The sequence below is a fragment of the Phalangium opilio genome, unplaced genomic scaffold (assembly GCF_054372755.1).
Source record: "Phalangium opilio isolate 3A_F unplaced genomic scaffold, DU_Popi_V2 ptg000209l_1, whole genome shotgun sequence".
NCBI classification, from domain to species: domain Eukaryota; kingdom Metazoa; phylum Arthropoda; class Arachnida; order Opiliones; family Phalangiidae; genus Phalangium; species Phalangium opilio.
Genome location: NW_028324217.1, coordinates 4,981,035 through 5,002,119, shown reverse-complemented (window position 1 = coordinate 5,002,119; position 21,085 = coordinate 4,981,035). Strand labels below are relative to the sequence as shown.

The following is a 21,085-nucleotide window of genomic DNA, read 5'->3' as shown; positions in this document are numbered from 1 at the left end:
AGCTGGATTAAAAGGGGGTATATCGTTTCTAGATGTAAAACCCTGGCTCTAACATCAAACTCGCAGTTCTGTTTTAAATGTGGAAGCCTTTAGTCACGACGTGAGTATGGTTTAAGAATAAAACTTGATAGTTCGTATAATTTACTCTTTGAAAGTAAAATTGTTTCCAAAATTGTCGGGATGCTAAATCATGGACATTGAAATATTGAGGACCAGAATTTGCTATGCTTTAAAAGTAAAAAACTCTCGCTTTCAGCACCAATCAGCTCGAGGGAGGGTAGTCGCGTGGTTTGAGGGGGAGGTCATCGTTCAAGGTCGTTCTCAGCACGTTAAGTTTGGGCCTTTTTACGCTCTCGTCAACCCTTAGCCCATAATTAAGGCATTTGTTTCGTGACCTTGTACGACGGTATTGCCTGATGCAGGGGGTTTGATGGTCCTCTAAATTCACTGTCCACGGATAATGGAAATATTTTAGTAAAATTAAATATAAGTGAATTCACAGCTTTCCTTGTGCAATTAACAAAACCATTTCTTTTTTAAAAAAAAATACCGCTTTTAAACACCTATAATAGTCGCGCTCTAAACAAAAGGCGCTATTATACTGCATAACTAAAACTAACTATTTGGGTATTATAAACAAAAGATATTAAATTAATTTAAGTAAAAACAATTTCCCTAAATGGTTTTAAGATAAACTTAACAATTGCGCTTGTGAAGGCCATAGCACTGCACCAACTTTCATATTGCTTCTAAAGCCAGTGAAGCAAAGTTCTTCGCGCTCCGATAAGGTGTTAATAGAAGCTCCGTGCGTTAACCGAAATAGATTTATGTATTTAACTAATTTTAGGGCATTTTAGATCACGAGACGATATCTAAGGATATTAAAACAAATAAAAATGGCAGTTTTAAAGTCGGTTCTTCTATTTATGTCGACAATTTTAATAATTGGACCAAAAGTGGAATGCCAAGATAACTACGATTTTATTATAGGTATTGTATTAGATATAATTGTTTTTTAGACTGGCTATACTTGTTATTTAGATTGGCTATGATTGTTATTTTGACTGGCTATAATTGTTATTTTGACTGGCTATAATTGTTATTTAAATTGGCTATAATAGTTATTTAGATTGGCTAGAATAGTTATTTAGACTGGCTATAATTGTTATTTAGATTGGCTATAATGGTTTATTAGACTGGCTATAGTTGATTATCTAAAATTGAGTTTTTAGACTACCTAAAATTGGGTTTTTATATTACCTATTGAACTGTTTTTGAATAATATTTCACAATAAAACTTCGCCATCTTGTGAAATAAATATGCCTTTAATATAACTAAAAAAATTTAGTTGGTGCTGGATCAGCGGGTTCTACGCTAGCAAATCGGCTAACTGAAGAACCATCATTCAACGTTTTACTACTAGAAGCGGGTGAAGCACCACCTAGAAATTCCGAAATACCACTTCTTCTTGAAAATTACTTTTATGGCACCGCCATAAATTGGAACTACACCATTGAACCTGATCAAGCGAGTTGCACGGGAAAAGTTGACAATGTAAGTACTTGCAAGTCTTATTGTAAACATTTAAAAGAAACTTTTTGTAATGTTTATCCAAAAGAACGCATAAAATAATGAATATTTCAAATTTGACTATTGTCAGAGATGTCTGTATTCTGTCGGACGAACATTGGGAGGATCCAGTCAAATCAATAACATGTTGTACGTAAGAGGAAATAAAGCCGATTATGACCTATGGGAAGCTGACGGAGCTGAAGGATGGGCGTTTAACGACGTCCTACCATATTTCAAGAAAGCCGAAGGATTGACAGTAGTAAATGACGTCATTGATGAATGTAAGTAACTATTGACTTTTTTATACGATTGAAATTCCCTGATCTTTTCGGCCCATTTTGGAATTACCCATCTTTATCCTGGCCTTGACGAGCTCCATTTTTTATCTAGCTGCCCATGGCCAGGCTGGCCCACTCACTGTGTCGAATCCGAGTTTCAAGACTCTAATGGTAAATGCCTATATTGATGCTATCAAGGAAAAAGGAATTCCAAACAGTGACTACAATGGGAAGACACAATATGGTAAAACCAAATGAAGTACAGAAAAATTATTCCTCAAGATTACTAAATAATCAATATCGCAGGATTTGCCTCGACTCAGGCCACAATAAGAGACGGTTATCGGTGCAGCACTGAAAAAGCATACTTGCAACCAGCCTACAATAGAAGCAATCTGAAAATTATAACTGGAGCCTTCGTAACCAAAGTAAGATTTGCGATGTAGACAATGGCTTGACCTCAATTCAGCCCAACCCTAACCAAACCTAAACCTGCTGAACATCGAAAAACCTAACCTTTTTATTTTAGAGTGGGTCAGGTTTAGTTAGGATGATTTAGTTAAGGTTAGGTTAATTTACCTTAAGATGAAGTAGGTTAGGCTAATGGATGTACTTGAACAATACAGGTCGATTTAGAAGGCACGAAGGCAGTTGGAGTGACTTATATAAAGGATAACGAAACGATTCAAGTTACAGCTACGAAGGAAGTGATTTTATGCGCAGGTGCCATTAACACACCACAGATCCTCATGTTATCCGGAATTGGTCCGAAGCAACATTTGAGTGACGTTGGTGTAAGAATGCCTTTAAACATCCCAATAGGTTCAGATTTCATGAATAAATTAAACGTTTAACCACCTGACTGATCTATTTTAGATCGATTTGGTTGCTGATTTGCCTGTTGGTCAGAATCTAGAGGATCACATAGCAAGCAGCGGGCTTATATTTGAAATCAAAGCCGATGGTGTACCAACATTAAACAATTTGCTCAATTACACCACTCAACCGTCATACGACTTTCCGGACGAACTAACTGGAATTTTGTCAGCTCCCGGTCTCGTAGAAGTCATCGGCTTAATAAAATCTCCTTACGAAGAAGTTACAGATGACGACTACAACGACATCCAATATTTTATTTTGACGAACCTATTCTTTCAAAAATCTATTACACCCGAGGTATGGTTAACTCTTATTTAAACGGATATAGTCATTCCCTTTGTCAATCTTGACGCAAGGTCCGTCCATCGTTCACGTCATTATGGGTTAAAGGGGCTCAACGGAGCTGTTGGGGTGAAGTCCGACCTAGTTCCGGGGAAAAACACTCCGCTCTTTGACCGTCGAGGTGGGTGGGTAGCAATATGCTAACCAGCAGTATGATCCTCCTTCACCCCAACAGCTATGACTAGGTCAGATTCACGTGGTTGTCCGTGGTGTTGTGGAAACACTATCCAGCAGGGGTCAGCTACCTAATCTAGTATCCATTCATCGTCTTCTAAGTGGTCGTCTAGACCCATCAGTTCATCAGTTGTTAATATAAATTTTTCTATAATTATTGCAGCTAATGCAATATTTCGTTGGCCTATTTGATAAACAAGTCCTTCTGGCAGCACCGACAGTTTTGCATCCGAAATCGAGAGGAAACGTGACATTGAGATCAACTAACCCATTTGATTCTCCAATAATTCATATGAATTATTTAACAGATCCCCATGATATAAAAGTTATGGTTTATGGTAAGTAACATCAATCTTATTTCCCCTCCATTTCTCGTACCCGATAAGACCAAAAAGAAAATCACCGTAGTTTTAATAACATTCTTAGATTGAAGACTGATATGTTTTACTTCACATGTGTGAATATTTCCTTCTTTTAGGGGTCATTAAATGTTTGGTATCTCCGTAAACTAAACGTTGTAGACCCCCTTGACACTCCATGTACCCTTTAATTTATAGCAGACTTACGAGAAATAACTTATATACTCCTGAGCCTGATTGACTCATGAAGACTCACGATATTGTACAGTACTCAAAACATAAATTTCAGCTATGAAAAACGCCAGTGATATTGTACTAAACTCAACGGCCTTTAAACAATTCGAACCAAAACTAATCGGACCAATTCCTGGCTGTGAAAATTTCGAACTCGGATCTGACGATTACTTTGAATGCATAGCCCGCCTTCTTGCTGTTTCACTTTACCATGCCAGTTGCACTTGTAAAATGGGTAAAGTTGATGACCCTGCGACAGTGGTGGATTCCCAACTGAAGTAAGAAAACGCTCTTTAAATGAATTAACAACCAGTAATATATTATGTCAATTAAATAGAGTGAAAGGAATTTCATCACTGAGGGTTGTGGATACCTCGATTATGCCCAGAGTTGTATCGGGAAATACAAATGTACCAGCAATTATGATCGCTGAAAAAGCTGCTGATCTGATCAAGCAACAATACGCTGATGGAAGCAGCACTTCTACTACAACTTCTTAAAACAATCGCCATCTCTATCGTCTAAACTTAAATAATAAACAAATTTGTTCGAGATATAGATCATTTTGCATCTTCTTGTCTAAATAAAATAAACCAATTTGCTGGAGATGTAGATTACTTAATAAAAACAGTCACCAAACCTAACCTATTGCTATTTGTAAACAATAGAATGACAGGGTTAGAAACAAAATTTCATACCAGGATTCATACAAGTTTTGGAAAACCGATTTCCCTGAGTTTTCCAGTTTTTTTCTCATATATGGTGTAGTAACAACGGGAATGGTTTTTGATAGTTGAAGCAACCCCTTCATAGCAAACTTACCTAAACCTCACAAATTTCCCTGAATTTTACTAAGAATTCTAAATTTCCATTAGTTTCTTGTCAACTATTTATTTCCCTAAGTTTTCCAAGTTTTGGAGATTCTGTTCCAACCATTTAAGAAAAAAACGACCAACACTTCATGGACATGTACATTAACCCTAATTCAGATAACCAAAGAATGAAATTACAAAAACAAGGTTAAACGGAAGGCTTCAATTATGAAAATCACCTACTATGACAAATGGTTTTAAATAGGTCATTCAGTGGATATACTGGCTGTGAGCCCACTACAGCATAAACTGGATTCACTTCGTCAAGTAAAGTAATGCTAAAATTTACTCGTACCCTTACGCGTTGCCATAAGACAATATGGGTGTTGCAAAAAGGGGTGATACCAGCAAAGTACAGTGGGGTCTAAGGGAAATCAATTTTAAGTCGAAAATTCAACTTCTATGATATGCTAAATTAATTAAGGGGTGCTCCCTAAAAGACCGGACCAAAGTTATATTTTCGACTCAAAATTTATTTCCCATAGGACACATGGTAAATTGGTTTCTACCACCATTTTTGGAACACTCTTTATAGTTGAACTATAAAAACAGCCATGATTATAAATGTCTGTCAGAAATGAATGGGGATGTTCTTAGGACGATTTTGAGTCGAAAATATAATTTCTATGACACTTTGCCATCCGAGAAACCGTTTTCAAGATACGATTTGAGTATTTTACGGATGACCCCTTAAATTTAATTAAGAAACTGAAAGGCAATGATTTCTAATTTAATTAAGGGTTCATCCCCAAAACCCTCAAAATCATAACTCTAAAACAGTGAACCTTAGGACAAAATGTCATAGTCCATTTTCAGCCGAAATAACCCAAAGAACATCCCCCTTCATCTCTGACACACCTTTCAGAAACAACCTGTATTTGTGAACCATAAATCTTGCGCAACGATAAAGATATATTTTATTTAGCTTATCCCAAAAGATTTGTTCTCAGTACCGATTGAAATTAATGTTTGGACATCAGAGTTTCCACTTTTAACCCAATTTTTGGATGTTTGGTCACCTCATTAATTAGTTTTCAAATATTGCATTTTTTAACGTCAACGGGAAAAATATACATGAAAGTAGAGTAAGGTTAGGTTAGGTAATAAACTACCGCCGATTGTAGGTTATCAATAGTTGTCAGAGTACAGGTAACAGAGTCGAATTCCCCGTGAATTCAACTACCTAGTTATTTATTTGGTTTCATTCAACAAAAACGCAGCTAATAATTATGGTTAAAATGGTTCTCGTATTTACACTGATTACTTTATTATTTGGACTAAACGTCGTGGAGTGTCAAACCATCTATGACTTCATCGTAGGTAATGATCTAACATTTCTTATAATAACTATTACCATAAGTTTATGAGATATGTTCCATAAGTATGACACTATCTATACAAGTTCGTAATGCTAGAGACTTACAGCTCGAGCTAGTTCGAGAACGACAAGCGAGAATTGTAGTCCTACACTCGGTGGTTAGTTTTGAAGTCCATCTTCCTATTTAGTCTGCATTACTAAGCCTTTGACAGAGCCTCACCAGGCGTCGCTTTACGAGAATCTATGACCTACCTCCCTCACTTCATGACAAGCTCCAGTTTGTAACCAGTGACAAATTTATGGAACATATCCTATGAACTTATGGAAACATCCAATAGCGAAAACATTGAAATATACAAAACCTTTTTAAGTTGGTGCAGGATCAGCAGGTGCTACTTTAGCAAGTCGATTAAGTGAAACTCCATCATTTAACGTTCTACTTCTGGAAGCTGGTGAAAAACCACCCAGAAATTCCGAAATACCCATGCTACTTGGAAGGTTTTTGGCCAATACAGAGATAAATTGGAACTATACCATGGAACCTCAAGAGGAAAGCTGCAGAGGTGTGACTGAAAATGTTAGTATTTTTGCCTACATTCTTTTCAGTTTGAAACTAAAACGTCTGTCGGCAGAAATGCGTGTATTCCATTGGAAGATGTCTGGGAGGATCAAGTCAAATTAATAACATGTTGTACGTACGAGGAAATGAAATAGACTATAATCTGTGGGAAGCTGATGGTGCGGAAGGATGGGCTTATAAAGATGTTATGCCTTATTTCATGAAATCTGAAGGATTATTTACCAAAAATGAAATCGTAGAAAAACGTAATGGAGCACTCTCAATCTCTTATCTATAAAGATGTTACATAAACGGTGGTGGGACCCAAGTACAGTTGGTTCTATAGAAGATTTTGAGTCGAAAATGTTCTACGACATTTTGTTCCATGGACCACCGTTTACCAGTCATGATTGGAGTGTTTTAGGCCTACTCTTAAAGGAAAGCGCGGCTCCATGATCACCCCTATTATTTGCGACTCAAAATTGATTTCACGTAGACCATGAACAAACTGTATATGGGTCCTACCACAATTTTCGCACCACCATTGTATACTTATATTAAAATTTTCGTTACATTTCTATGTTCAAAAAGCTTTCCATGGTATGGACGGTCCACTGACGGTAACTACTCCCAGCTTCACAACTGACGTATTAACCGCCTACATTAACGGGAGTGTTGAAATGGGCTTTCCAAATAATGATTACAATGGAAACATACAACTTGGTAAAAACATTACTATACACTATATCATGTGGAAGATGTTCTGCATAACACTTTGTTACAGGATTTGCAGCATCTCAAGCGAACTTAAGAAACGGATACCGTTGCAGCACTGAAATGGCGTACTTGCAACCTGTATACAACAGAAACAATCTTAAAATTATAACTGGCGCCTACGTAACCAAAGTAAGACGTTAAATTTATGAAAGTGGAGTCTGGTGTTTGGCCACCTTGTTTTCACAAGACAGTGCATTGATTGTAGAGATCATAGTATGCGATGGTAACTTTTCCCAGGAAAAAACTGAATTGTTAATACTATTAGGTTGACTTGGAAGGCACAAAGGCAGTGGGCGTTTCTTATATTAAAGATACAGGAGAAGGAAACCGAACATTTCAAGTCACAGCACGGAAAGAAGTGATTTTGAGCGCCGGGGCCATTAATACACCGCAAATCCTGATGTTATCGGGAATTGGTCCGAAACAACATCTAAAGGATATGACTGTAATTCATATAATTGTAAAGATAATAATGAAGATTAACAATTTATATTTATGTTTATATAGATTGATTTAGTTGCTGACTTGCCTGTTGGTCAGAATCTACAGGATCACGTCTCAAATAACGGACTTGTTTATTCCATAAATGAAGGAAGTGTCCCGACGCATAATGAAATAGCGAATATGACATCTCAAGAGAAATACGACTTCCCTAAAGTTCTAACTGGTCTTTTGTCAACACCTGGTCTAGTTGAAGCCATAGGCGTAATTAAATCCCCTTTCGAAGAAATCGAAGGTGATTACAACGATGTGCAGTATTTTATGCTAAGCACCATGCATTATCAAGAAGTATTTACTCCCGAGGTATGACAGAATTAAATATTTAACTGCGTCCAGTAAAACACAATGGACTTTTGTTCAACTTAATTACTACGAACTTTCTCGTGACGTCACAAGCTCCTATCTCTTTTACCTCGGTTTTGGCGACCATATTAGAAGTCGTCACTTCAGCCCATAAAATTTAGGCTACCAATATTGACGTCACGTCCTCGTTACTCCTCCCCTCTCAGTACCACTCTATAGTGTTTCAAAAATCGTTAAATATTTCAGGTAAAAGAGGTATATGGCAAACAATTTGGTAAATCAATTATTCAGATATCGCCTGCAATTTTACATCCAAAATCAAGAGGAAACGTAACATTAAGGTCAAAAATTCCAACTGACCCTCCGATAATTCGCATGAATTACTTAACAGCCACCCATGATATCAAAGTCATGGTTTATGGTAAATGCGTGTTGATTTACGATTAAGTGAATTAATATTAATAAATAATACTGGTGTTAACTACAGCAATGAAGAAAGCCAACGAAATTGTACTAAACACAAAGGCCTTTGAAAGTCTGGAACCGAAACTAATCGGCCCTTTTCCCGGTTGCGAGAGTTTCACACTCTCGTCTGATGAATACTTCGAATGTCACGCTCGCCTTCTAACTGTATCGCTTTACCACGCTAGTTGCACTTGTAAAATGGGTAGAGTTAACGACCCAACGACAGTTGTGGATTCCCAGCTTAGGTATGTATTTTATATAATTGTAAATTTCAGTTAAAAATAACTGGATTTACTCTGAAAATTAAATAGAGTGAAGGGAATTTCATCACTGAGGGTTGTGGATGGCTCGGTAATGCCCAGAATTGTATCGGGCAATACAAATATACCAATTATTATGATTGCCGAAAAAGCAGCAGATATGATTAAGGCACAATACGCTCCTGAAATGTCTACATAATAATAAGATTTACATAAATACTTGCCGAGTTCATTCTAAGCTATAGGATAGCAGAAAGTGTATGTAAAGTACAATAAATGTAAAACTTCATAAATTTTTATGTGTGTTGGTGTAAAAAAATACCGTTACAATTGAAGGATTTAGCAAGGTTGCTTGGCCACTTGACGTTTCAAGAACTTGACAAACAATAAAACGAAACTTTTTGCGAAAGTAATTAGTTTCCTTAATTAATAGACTTAAAAACTATTTATTTGCAAACAATTTTACATCGATGCTATCTTCATCTGTGTATCATATTGATGCAACATTATCTAAATCTTGTGCATCTCCCTCTATTGATGGAACATTATCTAAATCTTGTGCATCTCCCTCTATTGATGGAACATTGATACTGGCAATTTGCTATTTTATAATCTTCATATTGCCATCAGTATTATCATCACTTATCCAATTGCCTTCGAATTTCCATGGGTACAAAACTCATTTTTCCAATTTTCATTGACGTTATACGTTAGTTTTTCCAATATCCATTGACGATATCATCATAATCTGGCTGAAGGGAGGCAATAAAATTATAAACCAGACTTTTAAAATGATTTATTTTTATTCAAAACAATTCGTGTACATATCACAGTTTATGTATTTGGCACATTATTTTTATATCGAATTTCCATTGGTGCAATACTCATTTTTCGAATTTCCATTGACGCAATACCCTTTTTTCGAATTTCTATTTATGCTACGTCTCAATTTTTAGAATTTCCATTTTTTCAATTTCGATTGATGCTATATCTCAATTTTTCTAATTTCCATTGACGATATCATCATAATCTTGCACATCAAAAGCACATTATCAAGGTCTATGCGAAGCAGATTGAAAAGCACGTCGTTTTTCCCCAAAAAAGGGAGGCGATAAAATTATAAACCAGACTTTTAAAATCATTTATTTACATTTAAAATAAATCGTGTACATATCAGTTTACATATTTGGCACATTATCTGTTTATCGAATTTCTTTTGGTGCAATACTCATTATTCGAATTTCCATTGAAGCAATACCGATTTTTCGAATTTCTATTTATGCTACAGATCAATTTTTCCAATTTCAATTGATGTTATATCTCCATTTTTCCAACTTCCTTTGATGACATATCTCAATTTTTCCAATTTCCATTGACAATATTATCATAATCTTGCACATCAAAAGCACATTATCAATGTCTGTGCGAAGCAGATTCAAAAGCACGTCTTCCCCCAAACGGGGCCAATAAAATTATAGACCAGACTTTTAAAATGATTTATTTTCATTTAAAATAATTCGTGTACATATCACAGAGTTTATGTATTTGGCTTGATATTACATGTTTATAATTAAATATGATACATTAATATTATCGCATACTACTATTAGGTATATTAATTATGTGATATATCCAACTCCTCAACACCCATTTTTCCTCTATGTTTCCACAAACGGTATCGGGCTAAATCTTTTCTCGTAACAATTCCAGTTACCTTGAAATACACATTCGTTTAAAATACTTGAAGAAAATAACATTTTACCTTATGGGTGATCGGATATGATATATAATCCTGATCACGCATAATGTAAACTGTGTTAAAAACGAACCAGATTTCTGTCATCGACAACCACAAGATGTCGTAGTCCTAAAGCCCTAAAAAGTCTGAATATCCTTGGAAGTGAAGCTGACTGTTAAAAGAATTAGTTCAAAGGATTACTTCCTCTGAATCATTTCAACGTGAAAAAGCTTCTGCTGAGAACATTTATGAAGCCTTAAGGCCATATTGCTTGTGCATGGGAAAAATTGTTAATGCACAATGTACAAAATTCAAAAGGTTTGTGCAAGTAATGATGAAACTACGTAACAACGAGGCAGAACCGATGTTGCAACATATTCTATACCATTCACCATCATTTCAACGTGAAAAAGCTACTAGTGAGACCATTTATGAAGTCTTAAAGCCATATGGCTTGTGCAATGTGCATGGGAAAAATTGTTAATGCAGAATGCACAAAATTCAAAAGGTTTGTGCAAGTAATGATGAAACAACGTAACAACGAGGTAAACGTGATGTTACAACATATTTTACACCATTCACCATCATTTTAACATGAAAAAGCTACTGGTGAGACCATTTATGAAGTCTTAAAGCCATATGGCTTGTGCATGGGGAAAATTGTTAATGCAGAATGCACAAAATTCAAAAGGCTTGTGCAAGTAATGATGAAACTACGTAACAACGAGGTAGACGTGATGTTACAACATATTCTACACCGTTCACCATAATTTCAACGTGAAAAAGCTACTGAGGAGTGAGGAGACCATTTAGGAAGCCTTAAAGCCATATGGCTTGTGCATGTGAAAAATTGTTAATGCAGAATGCACACAAAATTCAGAAGGTTTGTGCAATTCATGATGAAACAACGTAACAACGAGGTAGACGTGATGTTACAACATATTCTACACCATTCACCATCATTTCAACGTGAAAAAGCTACTGAGGAGTGAGGAGACCATTTATGAAGTCTTAAAGATATATGGCTTGTGCATGGGAAAAATTGTTAATGCAGAATGCACACAATATTCAGAAGGTTTGTGCAATTCATGATGAAACAACGTAACAACGAGGTAGACGTGATGTTGCAACATATTCTACACCATTCACCATCATTTTAACGTGGAAAAGCTTGCTGAGGCCATTTATGAAGCCATATGAGTTGTGCATGAGAAACATTGTTAATGCAGAATGAACAAAATTCAAAAGGCTTGTGCAAATAATGATGAAACTACGTAACAACGAGGTAGACGTGACGTTACAAAATATTCTACACTCTTCACCATTTCGGCAAGTTATGAATGCAAACATGACTGAAATTGAATTTCCTTTCTAGTGGAAAGAATGAAACTTAACTCGCTTAGTAAAGCAACTTAATTTGCCTCCAGTCCCCACAAATTTGTTATATAGGAATAAACGTGCAAATCTCTCCCTATTAGCACCAATACAAAACCGTATGCACAATAATAAGTCAATGTGTTATGTTCAAAACATTAAAAAAACGTTACAATGCTATGTGTAACTGCAAACCCTTACATAACACAGAAAGGCTTCGTCTTAACAGACACCCAAAAACGCATGCAAAATATTTTCACTGAAACTACGCAATGAATTGTGCTGAAAACAAAAACCACTCACATGAGTAACTGTGTAGGTTGACGGGTTCATGTAAGGCCTCAGATCTATTGTAAATTGACGTTCTTGACCAGATATTTGAACTTGCTATAAAGAGAGTTTACGATACACATGAAAAATTACCAATTCATATCCACAATGGGCTGTTTCTCTAGAAGAGTAATAATGTTTAGTTTATTTTCATGTGCCTTACCTTGATTGGTGGATATCTGGGATAGGCATCGCGAAAATCTTTCAGAGATACTTTTTTGTTGGGCCAGTCTTCAGACGTTTCATTGTAAAGCTGTAAATATTAACATTGATATCGTAGCCAAAGTAACAACATAAAAATGGGTTATTCATATATATTATACCTTATGCTGTAATAGAACTATCAACTGCCAACGAAGTATAAGACCCCTAAACCTTCCAAATGATTTTTCATCTTGAAAGCTTTCCTGTTTGTTTAAGTTCATTAGTTATTCAAGAATTAGTTCATAACAATTGTAATTGCTTACAGGATCATTATCAACTACGGGGAATCCATTATGAGGTTGGGATGTAAGTACATCAACAATTTTACCAACTTTCTCAACAGAACGGAAAGTAGTTACAGGATTACTCATCACAGCACTGTTCAAATATTAAAACGGTTTAGAATACCGATATCAGTAAACCTTTTCTCCAGGTATAAATTTACTTTAAAGGGCTCCTTCGGACCCTTAGACACATGGCCCCGCGGATTTCCATCCCCTCTTCATAGACGATCTTCCTCAACACTTTGCCCCACCGATTTCCGACCCCTAAGTAGTTCCCTCCTTGTTAATATCCCCCTTCTTTCACTCCCTCCCTCTGGTTAGGTTGGGGGGGCTCGGAAATCCGCGGGGCCATGTGTCTAAGGGTCCGAAGGAGCCCTTTAACATAGAGTGGCGTGCTATGTATTAACATAGAGTGGCGTGCTATGTATTAACATAGAGTGGCGTGCTATGTATTAACATAGAGTGGCGTGCTATGTATTAACATAGAGTGGCGTGCTATGTATTAACATAGAGTGGCGTGCTATGTATTAACATTGAGTAGCGTGCTATGTATTAAAGGGCTCCTTCGGACCCTTAGACACATGGCCCCACGGATTTCCATCCCCTCTTCATAGACGATCTTCCTCAACACTTTGCCCCACCGATTTCCGACCCCTAAGTAGTTCCCTCCTTGTTAATATCCCCCTTCTTTCACTCCCTCCCTCTGGTTAGGTAGGGGCGGGGCTCGGAAATCCGCGGGGCCATGTGTCTAAGGGTCCTAAGGAGCCCTTTAATAGCTCTATAACTTATATAGCACCCTTGAAATTCACCATACACTGCACATTACCACTAGATTACCCATTATGTTTGTTCATTATTTAAGCTACCACTTAGGGGGCCCACAACCACAATCTACCTCAGGTGCCCCTTAATCTACCTTTTTCCCAAAATATTAATTACCAAATTACCATTTTCAAAAAAGGGAATTTCACATCATTAGGTACACTGTAAACAGTGTTAAACTCACCTTGCATATATATTTTGAGATAGTGGTGGTGGAGCCCAAGCCAAAAACGGAACACCAGTCAGTTGAATATGCATATCATATACACCTTCATTAAAGAAATCTCCGACCCATTTAGCAACCATCAAACTTATCATCAATGGCAAACCCAATGTGATGTTTCCGGTTGCTTCAATCATAATGACGGTAAGACTAAGCGTCATTCGAACAACACCCCCTAACATGGCTGCGGCACCCAAAAGTGCAAATTTTCCTGGACTGACCCAATCCTAGACAAACAAACAAACAAACAACCGAAACATTGAAAGCTAATAAATCACTTAAAATGTAAAGATTGAGCAAAAAAATTGGTTAAACTAAAGAAGTATAGTAAATGGTAAGTTAACTTACAGGTCCTGCAAAGGCCCATTCTGCAACAATACCCAACAATCTTCCCCAAGCAGCGCCAACTAAAAGCACGGGAATGAACAACCCACTTGAAACGCTCAAGCCGTAAGTCCAACAGGCAATTAGAAAATAGATCAGGAAAAATATTGTAAGTGAAACTGGTGACCAGGTACCTGAATAAATAAAAAATTCCATGAAGAATGTAAGTCCTTTTCAACTTTTCACAGGGAAATATTGAATTCAAAAACGATACAAAGAATAAAACTTTACCAGGGGCATCGTGAAATAAACTTCGTACACTTGCTTCGGGTGTTTGAAACCAAATTGCGCCCATTGCACTGTATTCCCCATCACCACACTTAAACTGAAAGAACAATAAAAAAAATTGCATTTGCACTTGACTAAGTGTTTTTGGAGTAAAATTGGCAATTAAAACTAACAGTCCATTTCCCGTTTTTAAAGGGTAAATCACCTACATACCTGCAATGGAAATTTAATGGGGTCACTACCAGTCAACTGGCAATCATTGATGAAAAATATCATTAAAAATCCAACAATGGCTGTACACGTAGCAACCATAACGGCCTCAAATATTAATTTCCACTTTTGGTACAGGTACCTAGTTATTTAATCAAGGTATTAATTTTAAAGTACTATTGATACATTAAGTACAGGGTCAACGTGTAATAAATTTACCTCATTCTAAATATGGTTAGTTTTGCATTGACATGATTGAAAAGAGCACCCATTAAGCCACCTAAAATGTAAGATCATATTCACAAAACACAAACTAAGTGGTAAACCGAGGCCACACATTGGAAGCCAAGGCTTAGCTTCTAAAGTCAACCTTGCATCATTTTTCGGACAATACTTAAAGGAACAGTATTTAATTAGCCTTGAAAACGAGGGCTACTGCACCTCCACCATTGGTTTAGTGGCGTCTGCTACCTAGAACCTTTTACCCCTATGGGATTGGTTGAATTCTCACAGGCTGAGAGAAGTAAGGGTAAGGAGGTTCTGGCTAGCAGACGCCACTAAACCAATGACGACGAGTTGTAATAGTTTTTAAGACTATTTAAATGGTAATTATTCAATTCCTCTTATATTTAGAAAAAGCAGTCGTTCCAAGAGGGCTACTGCACCTCCACCATTGGTTTAGTGGCGTCTGCTACCCAGAACCTTTTACCCCTATGGGATTGGTTGAATTCTCACAGGCTGAGAGAAGTAAGGGTAAAGAGGTGGTTCTGGCTAGCAGACGCCACTAAACCAATGACGACGAGTTGTAATAGTTTTTAAGACTATTTAAATGGTAATTATTCAATTCCTCTTATATTTAGAAAAAGCAGTCGTTCCTTTAAGGTATAATGTTATGTTACCTGAAGCTTTACTAGTAAAACACCACTCCGTACAATAACGTCTGTACATTGAATGGGTCATTTGCTACTAGGCCTAGTTCTTTATAAATCAAACAAAACTCACCTATTACTCCTATCAAAAGATATATTGGTAGTTCTTTAAAATTATAAGATATATCCTATAAGGAAACACATACAAAAGAAGTTAATAACTTTAGACATTTTCCTTAATCATTGGCATTAAATCAATTTTACATCAAATTTCCCGAAATTGATTAGACCAGAGTATGAAAGTTGTCCCGGATGATCATGATAGGCACTCAGTAACAAGTTAAGTGAAAAAGCTGATATCATTGAACAGAAAAACTGAAAGTTTCCAGCAAAGTTCAAAGATCAACTCTAACGAGGTTTTAGATGGAAACATACAATTCTCCAGGTAAGACTTTGATTCCAAAAGCTGGCACCTTCTTCTAAACTGAACAAAACGCCACCTATGGATGGTGAACAGAAACAAAATGGTGGTATACATGAAAAATGCCTCAAACTTCCTTATTAAACAACCAAAAACTAAAATGAATATTCTTTGTATTCTTTCTTTTCAACTTTGATAATTAAGGCGCCATCTTTAAGCAAATTTTAGAGGCTATATTTTTAAATCTTTCTTTTCTTTGTTAATGGTGGCGCCATCTTTGTGCAATTTTCTTAGGCCGAGTTTTTATAAATGTTTCTTTTCTTCGATACTTGGTTAATAGTGGCGCCACCTTTGGACAAATTTTGAAAGCATACTTTTCTCATTTTTATTTTAAAATATGTTTTGAAAACAAGTGCTTTTCTTTCATAAGTTAACCGGTTTTCAACCAGACTTAGAAATAGCACACGTCCACTGGTCCAAAACCAGTTTATTAATTGCTTGGACTAGTTTTTTAATTCAAGAAGTGGGGGTTACTGGTCCTCAGGACCACTTTATTAATTGCAAATCTATAGGAGAACAAAGGCTGGGACCACTCCGGAGACCAGTTTATTATTTAGGACACTTGGGGGTCACTGGTCCCAAGGACTAGTTTAAAAATTATCCTTATTTCTAAGTCTGTTTTCAACTAGGTCATTTTATAATTATTCAAAATTTTGCTAATAGAGGCGCCACCTATTGGGACTTTTCTGAAGCTTAAATTTTTTGTTCTTGTGAATTTTGAACTTAAATTTTTTGTTTTTCCTGTTAAATTTGAACTTAAATTTCTCGTTTTTCCTGTGAAATTTGAACTTAATTCTTTTATTGCTTTATTAATTATTCAGTTAAGGTGAAGGTCAGGCACAGGCTGAATATATTTTATTTTTATCCAATAGAAAAAAAATAAATAATGAATATTTCAAATTAGAATGCCATAACTTACCAACAGGAGCACCAAAAGCAGCTGCTACACCTGCTGCAGCTCCAGCTGATACAAAGTCGCGCTTTTCATGGTCTTCTCTAAATTGCCTAAAAATCTAAGGAACAAAATATTTTATGCCTTTATGTCTGGGATGGTGAAAAGCCCCGCCCATAAACCCCTCAGAGATTAAAAATGTGATACATAGGCACACAATGATTCCAACTAGCAGCATGTTTTCCCGAAGAAACAGACAGACTTACTTTAAAATCTTTTCTAAGAGTTGTGCTTTTCCCTTGCGAAATTCCAGCAGCAATAACACCCCCACAATGAATCATTGGTCCTTCCTTAATTACGATTAATGTTAATTAAATACTACCAACTGCTGGAAACGCGTATTACCATTACCTTTCCAACAGCTAAACCTCCAACTACTGATAAAATCACGCCAAGAGCTTTGACTATGTAGGTTTTAATCCTAACAACTTCGGGTATTTTTACACCATTTAAGTAGCATTTAATTGCTGGGATTCCGCTACCAGCAGCTACAGGCTTGAAATAAATCATGATAATTAGACGTTACTAATTAATGATGGAATTAACTTGATTAAAATAATTTTATGTCAGACTTACAGCTATGTAAGTCACTAATAAAGTGCCAATAAGAACGAAAAAGGCATTATAGGCAATCCATATACCTACAGGAGCAACTAGGCAATCTCCTTTAACGCAATTATCAAAATCTGAAGCCAAAGTGATTAAATTTAGGTGAGTACTCAATACTGTACTCGTAATAAGTTACTTCAGGGTTCATACAACTTTTGGAAAACAAATTTCCCTGAGATTTCCAGGTTTTTCCCCATATACTTCCCTGAATTTTCCAGGTTTTTGGAGCAAATGTTAACGAAGGAGGGTGGGACAAATATGACTATAACATACTCCAAGGACATCCCCGTATCTCTAGTAGAACCAGAGTTATGAGCCTCCAAAGTATAGTGTAATGTTAATCCTATGGAGAGTATGTTAACGAACATTTTGCTTACTCGGCCCCTGTTTGTCGTAGCCCTATGTTTTTAGTATGGTTGTATGGGGGCCAAATAGGACTATAACATACTCAAAGGACATCCCCGTATCTCTAATATAACCAGAGTTATGAGCCTCCAAAGTATAGTGTAATGTTAATCCTATGGAGGGGATGTTCACGAACATTTTGCTTAATTACTCGGCCCCTGTTTGTCGTAGCCCCATGTTTTTAGTATGGTTGGATGGGGGGCAAATAGGACTATAACATACTCAAAGGACATCCCCGTATCTCTAAGCCTCCAAAGTATAGTGTAATGTTAATCCTATGGAGAGTATGTTTTTGCTTAATTACTCGGCCCCTGTTTGACGCAAATTTCCCTGATTTCCCTGAAGTTTACTAAATATTCTAAATTTCCCTGAATTTTCCCGGAAGTTTTTGTCAACTATTTATTTCCCTGATTTTTCCAGGTTTTCCAGGTTTGTATGAACCCTGTACTTGATTCAAACAAGTACCCATAACAAGTTACTTGATTCAAACAAGTACCCGTAACAAGTTACTTGATTCAAACAAGTACTCATAACAAGTTACTTGATTCAGACAAGTACCCGTAACAAGTTACTTGATTCAAACAAGTACCCGTAACAAGTTACTTGATTCAAACAAGTACCCGTAACAAGTTACTTGGTTCGAACAAGTACCCATAACAAGTTACTTGATTCAAACAAGTACTCATAACAAGTTACTTGATTGAAATCAAACAAATACAATTAAGCTTAGCACTGAAGAACGATGTCTTACACTTTTTAAGAGTTCTGAATTTGTATTCTGAAATAGTTTCGATTGTGACATCTACAAAGGCCGCGGTGCAGGCAGTTAAGATTCCAATGCAAAACATGACAAACCATCTTAAAACGTCTGTTTTTATAACATACTAAAATATAAAGAAATCGCTGTAGCTTATACCAAGGGTGAAGAACATAATACACTTACAGAGAACCCCTTACGTTGCTGCTCTTCAAGAAAAACTGTATTCTCACAAGGATCATAGTCTAAACTCTATAAAAGTAGTTGCTAAGATTACTTTCCAGCACAAAAAGCTGGGTAATGCCTTAACCTTAGTTAGTTTACAAGGGTTAAGGAAAAGGTGACATACACCTTATTATGAGGGGTTATGTTACTAATCCCCCCAAAAGTATGGCTTAAATATTATAAAACCACCACAAAAAGAATTTTTAGAAGTTTTGTTCATTACATACCTCATATTTTTGAGATAAAAGATGAGAGTCACCAGCTTCAGCATGCCTAGGTACACTAGTTGAGGCATCAATTGAAGACCTTACCAAGTCTTGCCTGGACATGCTTCTAGTACTATGTGTAGAGCTAGAAGCCATTGTCTGTTGTAAAAAGAATAGGCCTATATTAATTTATAACTAAAACTATTAAATTCTGCATATGGGTGTTGCAATTATGTCATGCAGTTATGAATATGTATGTAATATTGTGTTTCCGGTAACAGGATATCCCTGTTGCACCTTTACATTGTTTTAAGACGCTCAATTCCCAAAACAGAGTTGCGCAATATTTATTGTAAGAAACACTTACGTCCGAGTCTTCTAAGTAAAAGTTCGGCCTGGTTATAGATCCATGAAATTGGTGGTCTTGGTATTGGTAATATCCACCAAATAGAGGTGTTCTTTCATTGGAATCTTCATTAGCGACAAGAGCTGCATTAGTACCTCTCTTGCGGCTTTGGTTGGGCATTATTTCAATTTGGTGTAATTAACTTAACTATGAATTATTTTAATTAAAATTTAAACGCTTATCAGAAAGGTTTTTGACCTTTTCATCAAACATGAAAGTGAAACTTCGGAGGACACTTTCGAAATGATACAATCACGAGGAAATTGCGCAATTCTATCGTAAATATCGTCTGCTAAATGTCTCGCGAAATAGCCCACAGCCCACTCGACCACGCACTCAAATATAAACGATTATGATAGTGGATAACCCTTGATAAAGACTATATTCTGTTGCTTTTAAAATATTTTTCAATCTGTAAAAGCATGCTTTTAACGAAAAAAGTAAATATAGCTTATTAGATAAATAAAATGAAGTTTTAAACGTACGTGTTCCCGGACACAGAGCAAAAAAAAAAAAAAATAAAAAATAGTACTTGCATCATTATGGTGCCTTGGCCCCCCATAATTTCCACGGAGTAGTTTTAAAGGAGTGACCAATGGGCTTGAAAAGAAATATTCATTAAAATTCATACTTCTTAATCTTAGATATTGTTCCATGTTCCATCATTCCATGGTTGCTGTAATGCCGTTTGCTAGCTTCCAAAACGGCAAAATCACGTCGTGGTGGTCGAGACTCAAAGTGAACGGCAGCACTGCTCTACAAGTCTACGGAACTTGACTACACGCGATTTTGCTACTTGTGTAGTCTTCAGAGTTGCCAGTTGGGCGGTTTCCCGCCCAAATTGGGCTTGTTTTTGATCTATGTAGCGGGAAAAAAATGGTTGGGCGGAAGGCGGTTTTTTGGGCTGGTTTTTCGGGCTGGTATTTTGGTAAGGTTTCTGCCGGTCTCGGTCTGCGAGTCGGCGGTTACGGGTAAGCGCAGTGATTCAGTGAAGGGAGGAGGGGTTCGGCCGGCCACTCGGAACTCGTGAGATTCATTCTGCTCTGTGCCACTTTAGCTACCTTCCCCCATTCATCTAACACGCAGTGCCTCTAGGCCCTAGGCTCCTAGCCCCTAGTAGCGGACTGGATTGAAAACTCTTGGCGGGAAATTCGCGAATGGTAGACTGGCATTTTAAAAACGGGGAGCGCTACAATTATAAAATTAAAAAAAATAGGGATTCTACTAGTCGAAATGTCTAAAATCTAATAAAAAATGAACACATTTTTAAGCTAAGAGATATTTGAAAAATGAAAACGAAGTTAATACCGTATTCTCTGGACAGTGTATCAGGGAAACTACTGTAACTAAACAAGTTTATGATATTATTGTCTATTAAATGTGTTTACATTGTAAGTTAATAACCTGGCTTATTGTTAAAAAGACTTTCTGTATTGGGCGGAAATTGGGCGCTTTTCTGGAAAAACAAAATTTTTGTTTGGGCG

General features: G+C 36.6%; 3 protein-coding genes across 3 annotated transcripts; 2 read left to right on the top strand and 1 right to left on the bottom strand.

Annotated features, from left to right (window-relative positions):
- Positions 1-896: 896 nt before the first annotated feature.
- Positions 897-4,339, top strand: LOC149618589 (glucose dehydrogenase [FAD, quinone]-like). The gene is made up of 10 exons (XM_089854506.1): positions 897-990; positions 1,350-1,555; positions 1,662-1,854; positions 1,964-2,095; positions 2,158-2,279; positions 2,478-2,645; positions 2,728-3,027; positions 3,410-3,584; positions 3,895-4,117; positions 4,177-4,339. Exons 1-10 carry the CDS (start codon positions 897-899, stop codon positions 4,337-4,339), a joined length of 1,776 nt encoding a protein of 591 aa, XP_089710632.1.
- Positions 4,340-4,902: 563 nt separating this feature from the next.
- On the top strand, positions 4,903-9,106 carry LOC149618588 (glucose dehydrogenase [FAD, quinone]-like). The gene is made up of 10 exons (XM_089854505.1): positions 4,903-4,939; positions 6,401-6,606; positions 6,662-6,854; positions 7,180-7,411; positions 7,518-7,578; positions 7,631-7,881; positions 7,962-8,169; positions 8,416-8,590; positions 8,657-8,879; positions 8,946-9,106. Exons 1-10 carry the CDS (start codon positions 4,903-4,905, stop codon positions 9,091-9,093), a joined length of 1,734 nt encoding a protein of 577 aa, XP_089710631.1. The 3' UTR covers positions 9,094-9,106.
- A 1,270-nt stretch (positions 9,107-10,376) lies between these two features.
- On the bottom strand, positions 10,377-19,902 carry ClC-b (chloride channel protein 7). Its single transcript, XM_089855283.1, has 22 exons — positions 19,563-19,902; positions 19,217-19,354; positions 18,951-19,016; positions 18,759-18,891; positions 17,570-17,679; positions 17,345-17,488; positions 17,200-17,283; positions 16,961-17,054; positions 15,996-16,060; positions 15,825-15,935; positions 15,694-15,748; positions 14,911-14,971; positions 14,695-14,833; positions 14,485-14,578; positions 14,218-14,387; positions 13,831-14,096; positions 12,804-12,918; positions 12,660-12,743; positions 12,500-12,589; positions 12,310-12,393; positions 10,724-10,804; positions 10,377-10,608 (listed from the first exon to the last, which is right to left on the bottom strand). The coding sequence occupies exons 1-22, from the start codon at positions 19,719-19,721 to the stop codon at positions 10,510-10,512; spliced, it is 2,442 nt and encodes an 813-aa protein (XP_089711409.1). The 5' UTR covers positions 19,722-19,902; the 3' UTR covers positions 10,377-10,509.
- Between the last annotated feature and the right edge of the window lie 1,183 nt (positions 19,903-21,085).

Excerpts from the sequence above, each read along its gene's own strand:
- LOC149618588 (XM_089854505.1), top strand. The coding sequence starts at position 4,903 with ATGGTTTTAAATAGGTCATTCAGTGGATATACTGGCT. Across the intron at positions 4,940-6,400 it reads ATTCAGTGGATATACTGGCT|TTGGTGCAGGATCAGCAGGT; the intron begins GTGAGCCCACTA and ends AACCTTTTTAAG. Across the intron at positions 6,607-6,661 it reads GCAGAGGTGTGACTGAAAAT|AAATGCGTGTATTCCATTGG; the intron begins GTTAGTATTTTT and ends GTCTGTCGGCAG.
- LOC149618589 (XM_089854506.1), top strand. The coding sequence starts at position 897 with ATGGCAGTTTTAAAGTCGGTTCTTCTATTTATGTCGACAATTTTAATA. Across the intron at positions 3,028-3,409 it reads AAAAATCTATTACACCCGAG|CTAATGCAATATTTCGTTGG; the intron begins GTATGGTTAACT and ends TAATTATTGCAG. Across the intron at positions 3,585-3,894 it reads TATAAAAGTTATGGTTTATG|CTATGAAAAACGCCAGTGAT; the intron begins GTAAGTAACATC and ends CATAAATTTCAG.
- ClC-b (XM_089855283.1), bottom strand. The coding sequence starts at position 19,721 with ATGCCCAACCAAAGCCGCAAGAGAGGTACTAATGCAGCTCTTGTCGCT. Across the intron at positions 17,489-17,569 it reads TATTAGTGACTTACATAGCT|CCTGTAGCTGCTGGTAGCGG; the intron begins GTAAGTCTGACA and ends ATTTATTTCAAG. Across the intron at positions 14,579-14,694 it reads CCATTAAATTTCCATTGCAG|TTTAAGTGTGGTGATGGGGA; the intron begins GTATGTAGGTGA and ends TTGTTCTTTCAG.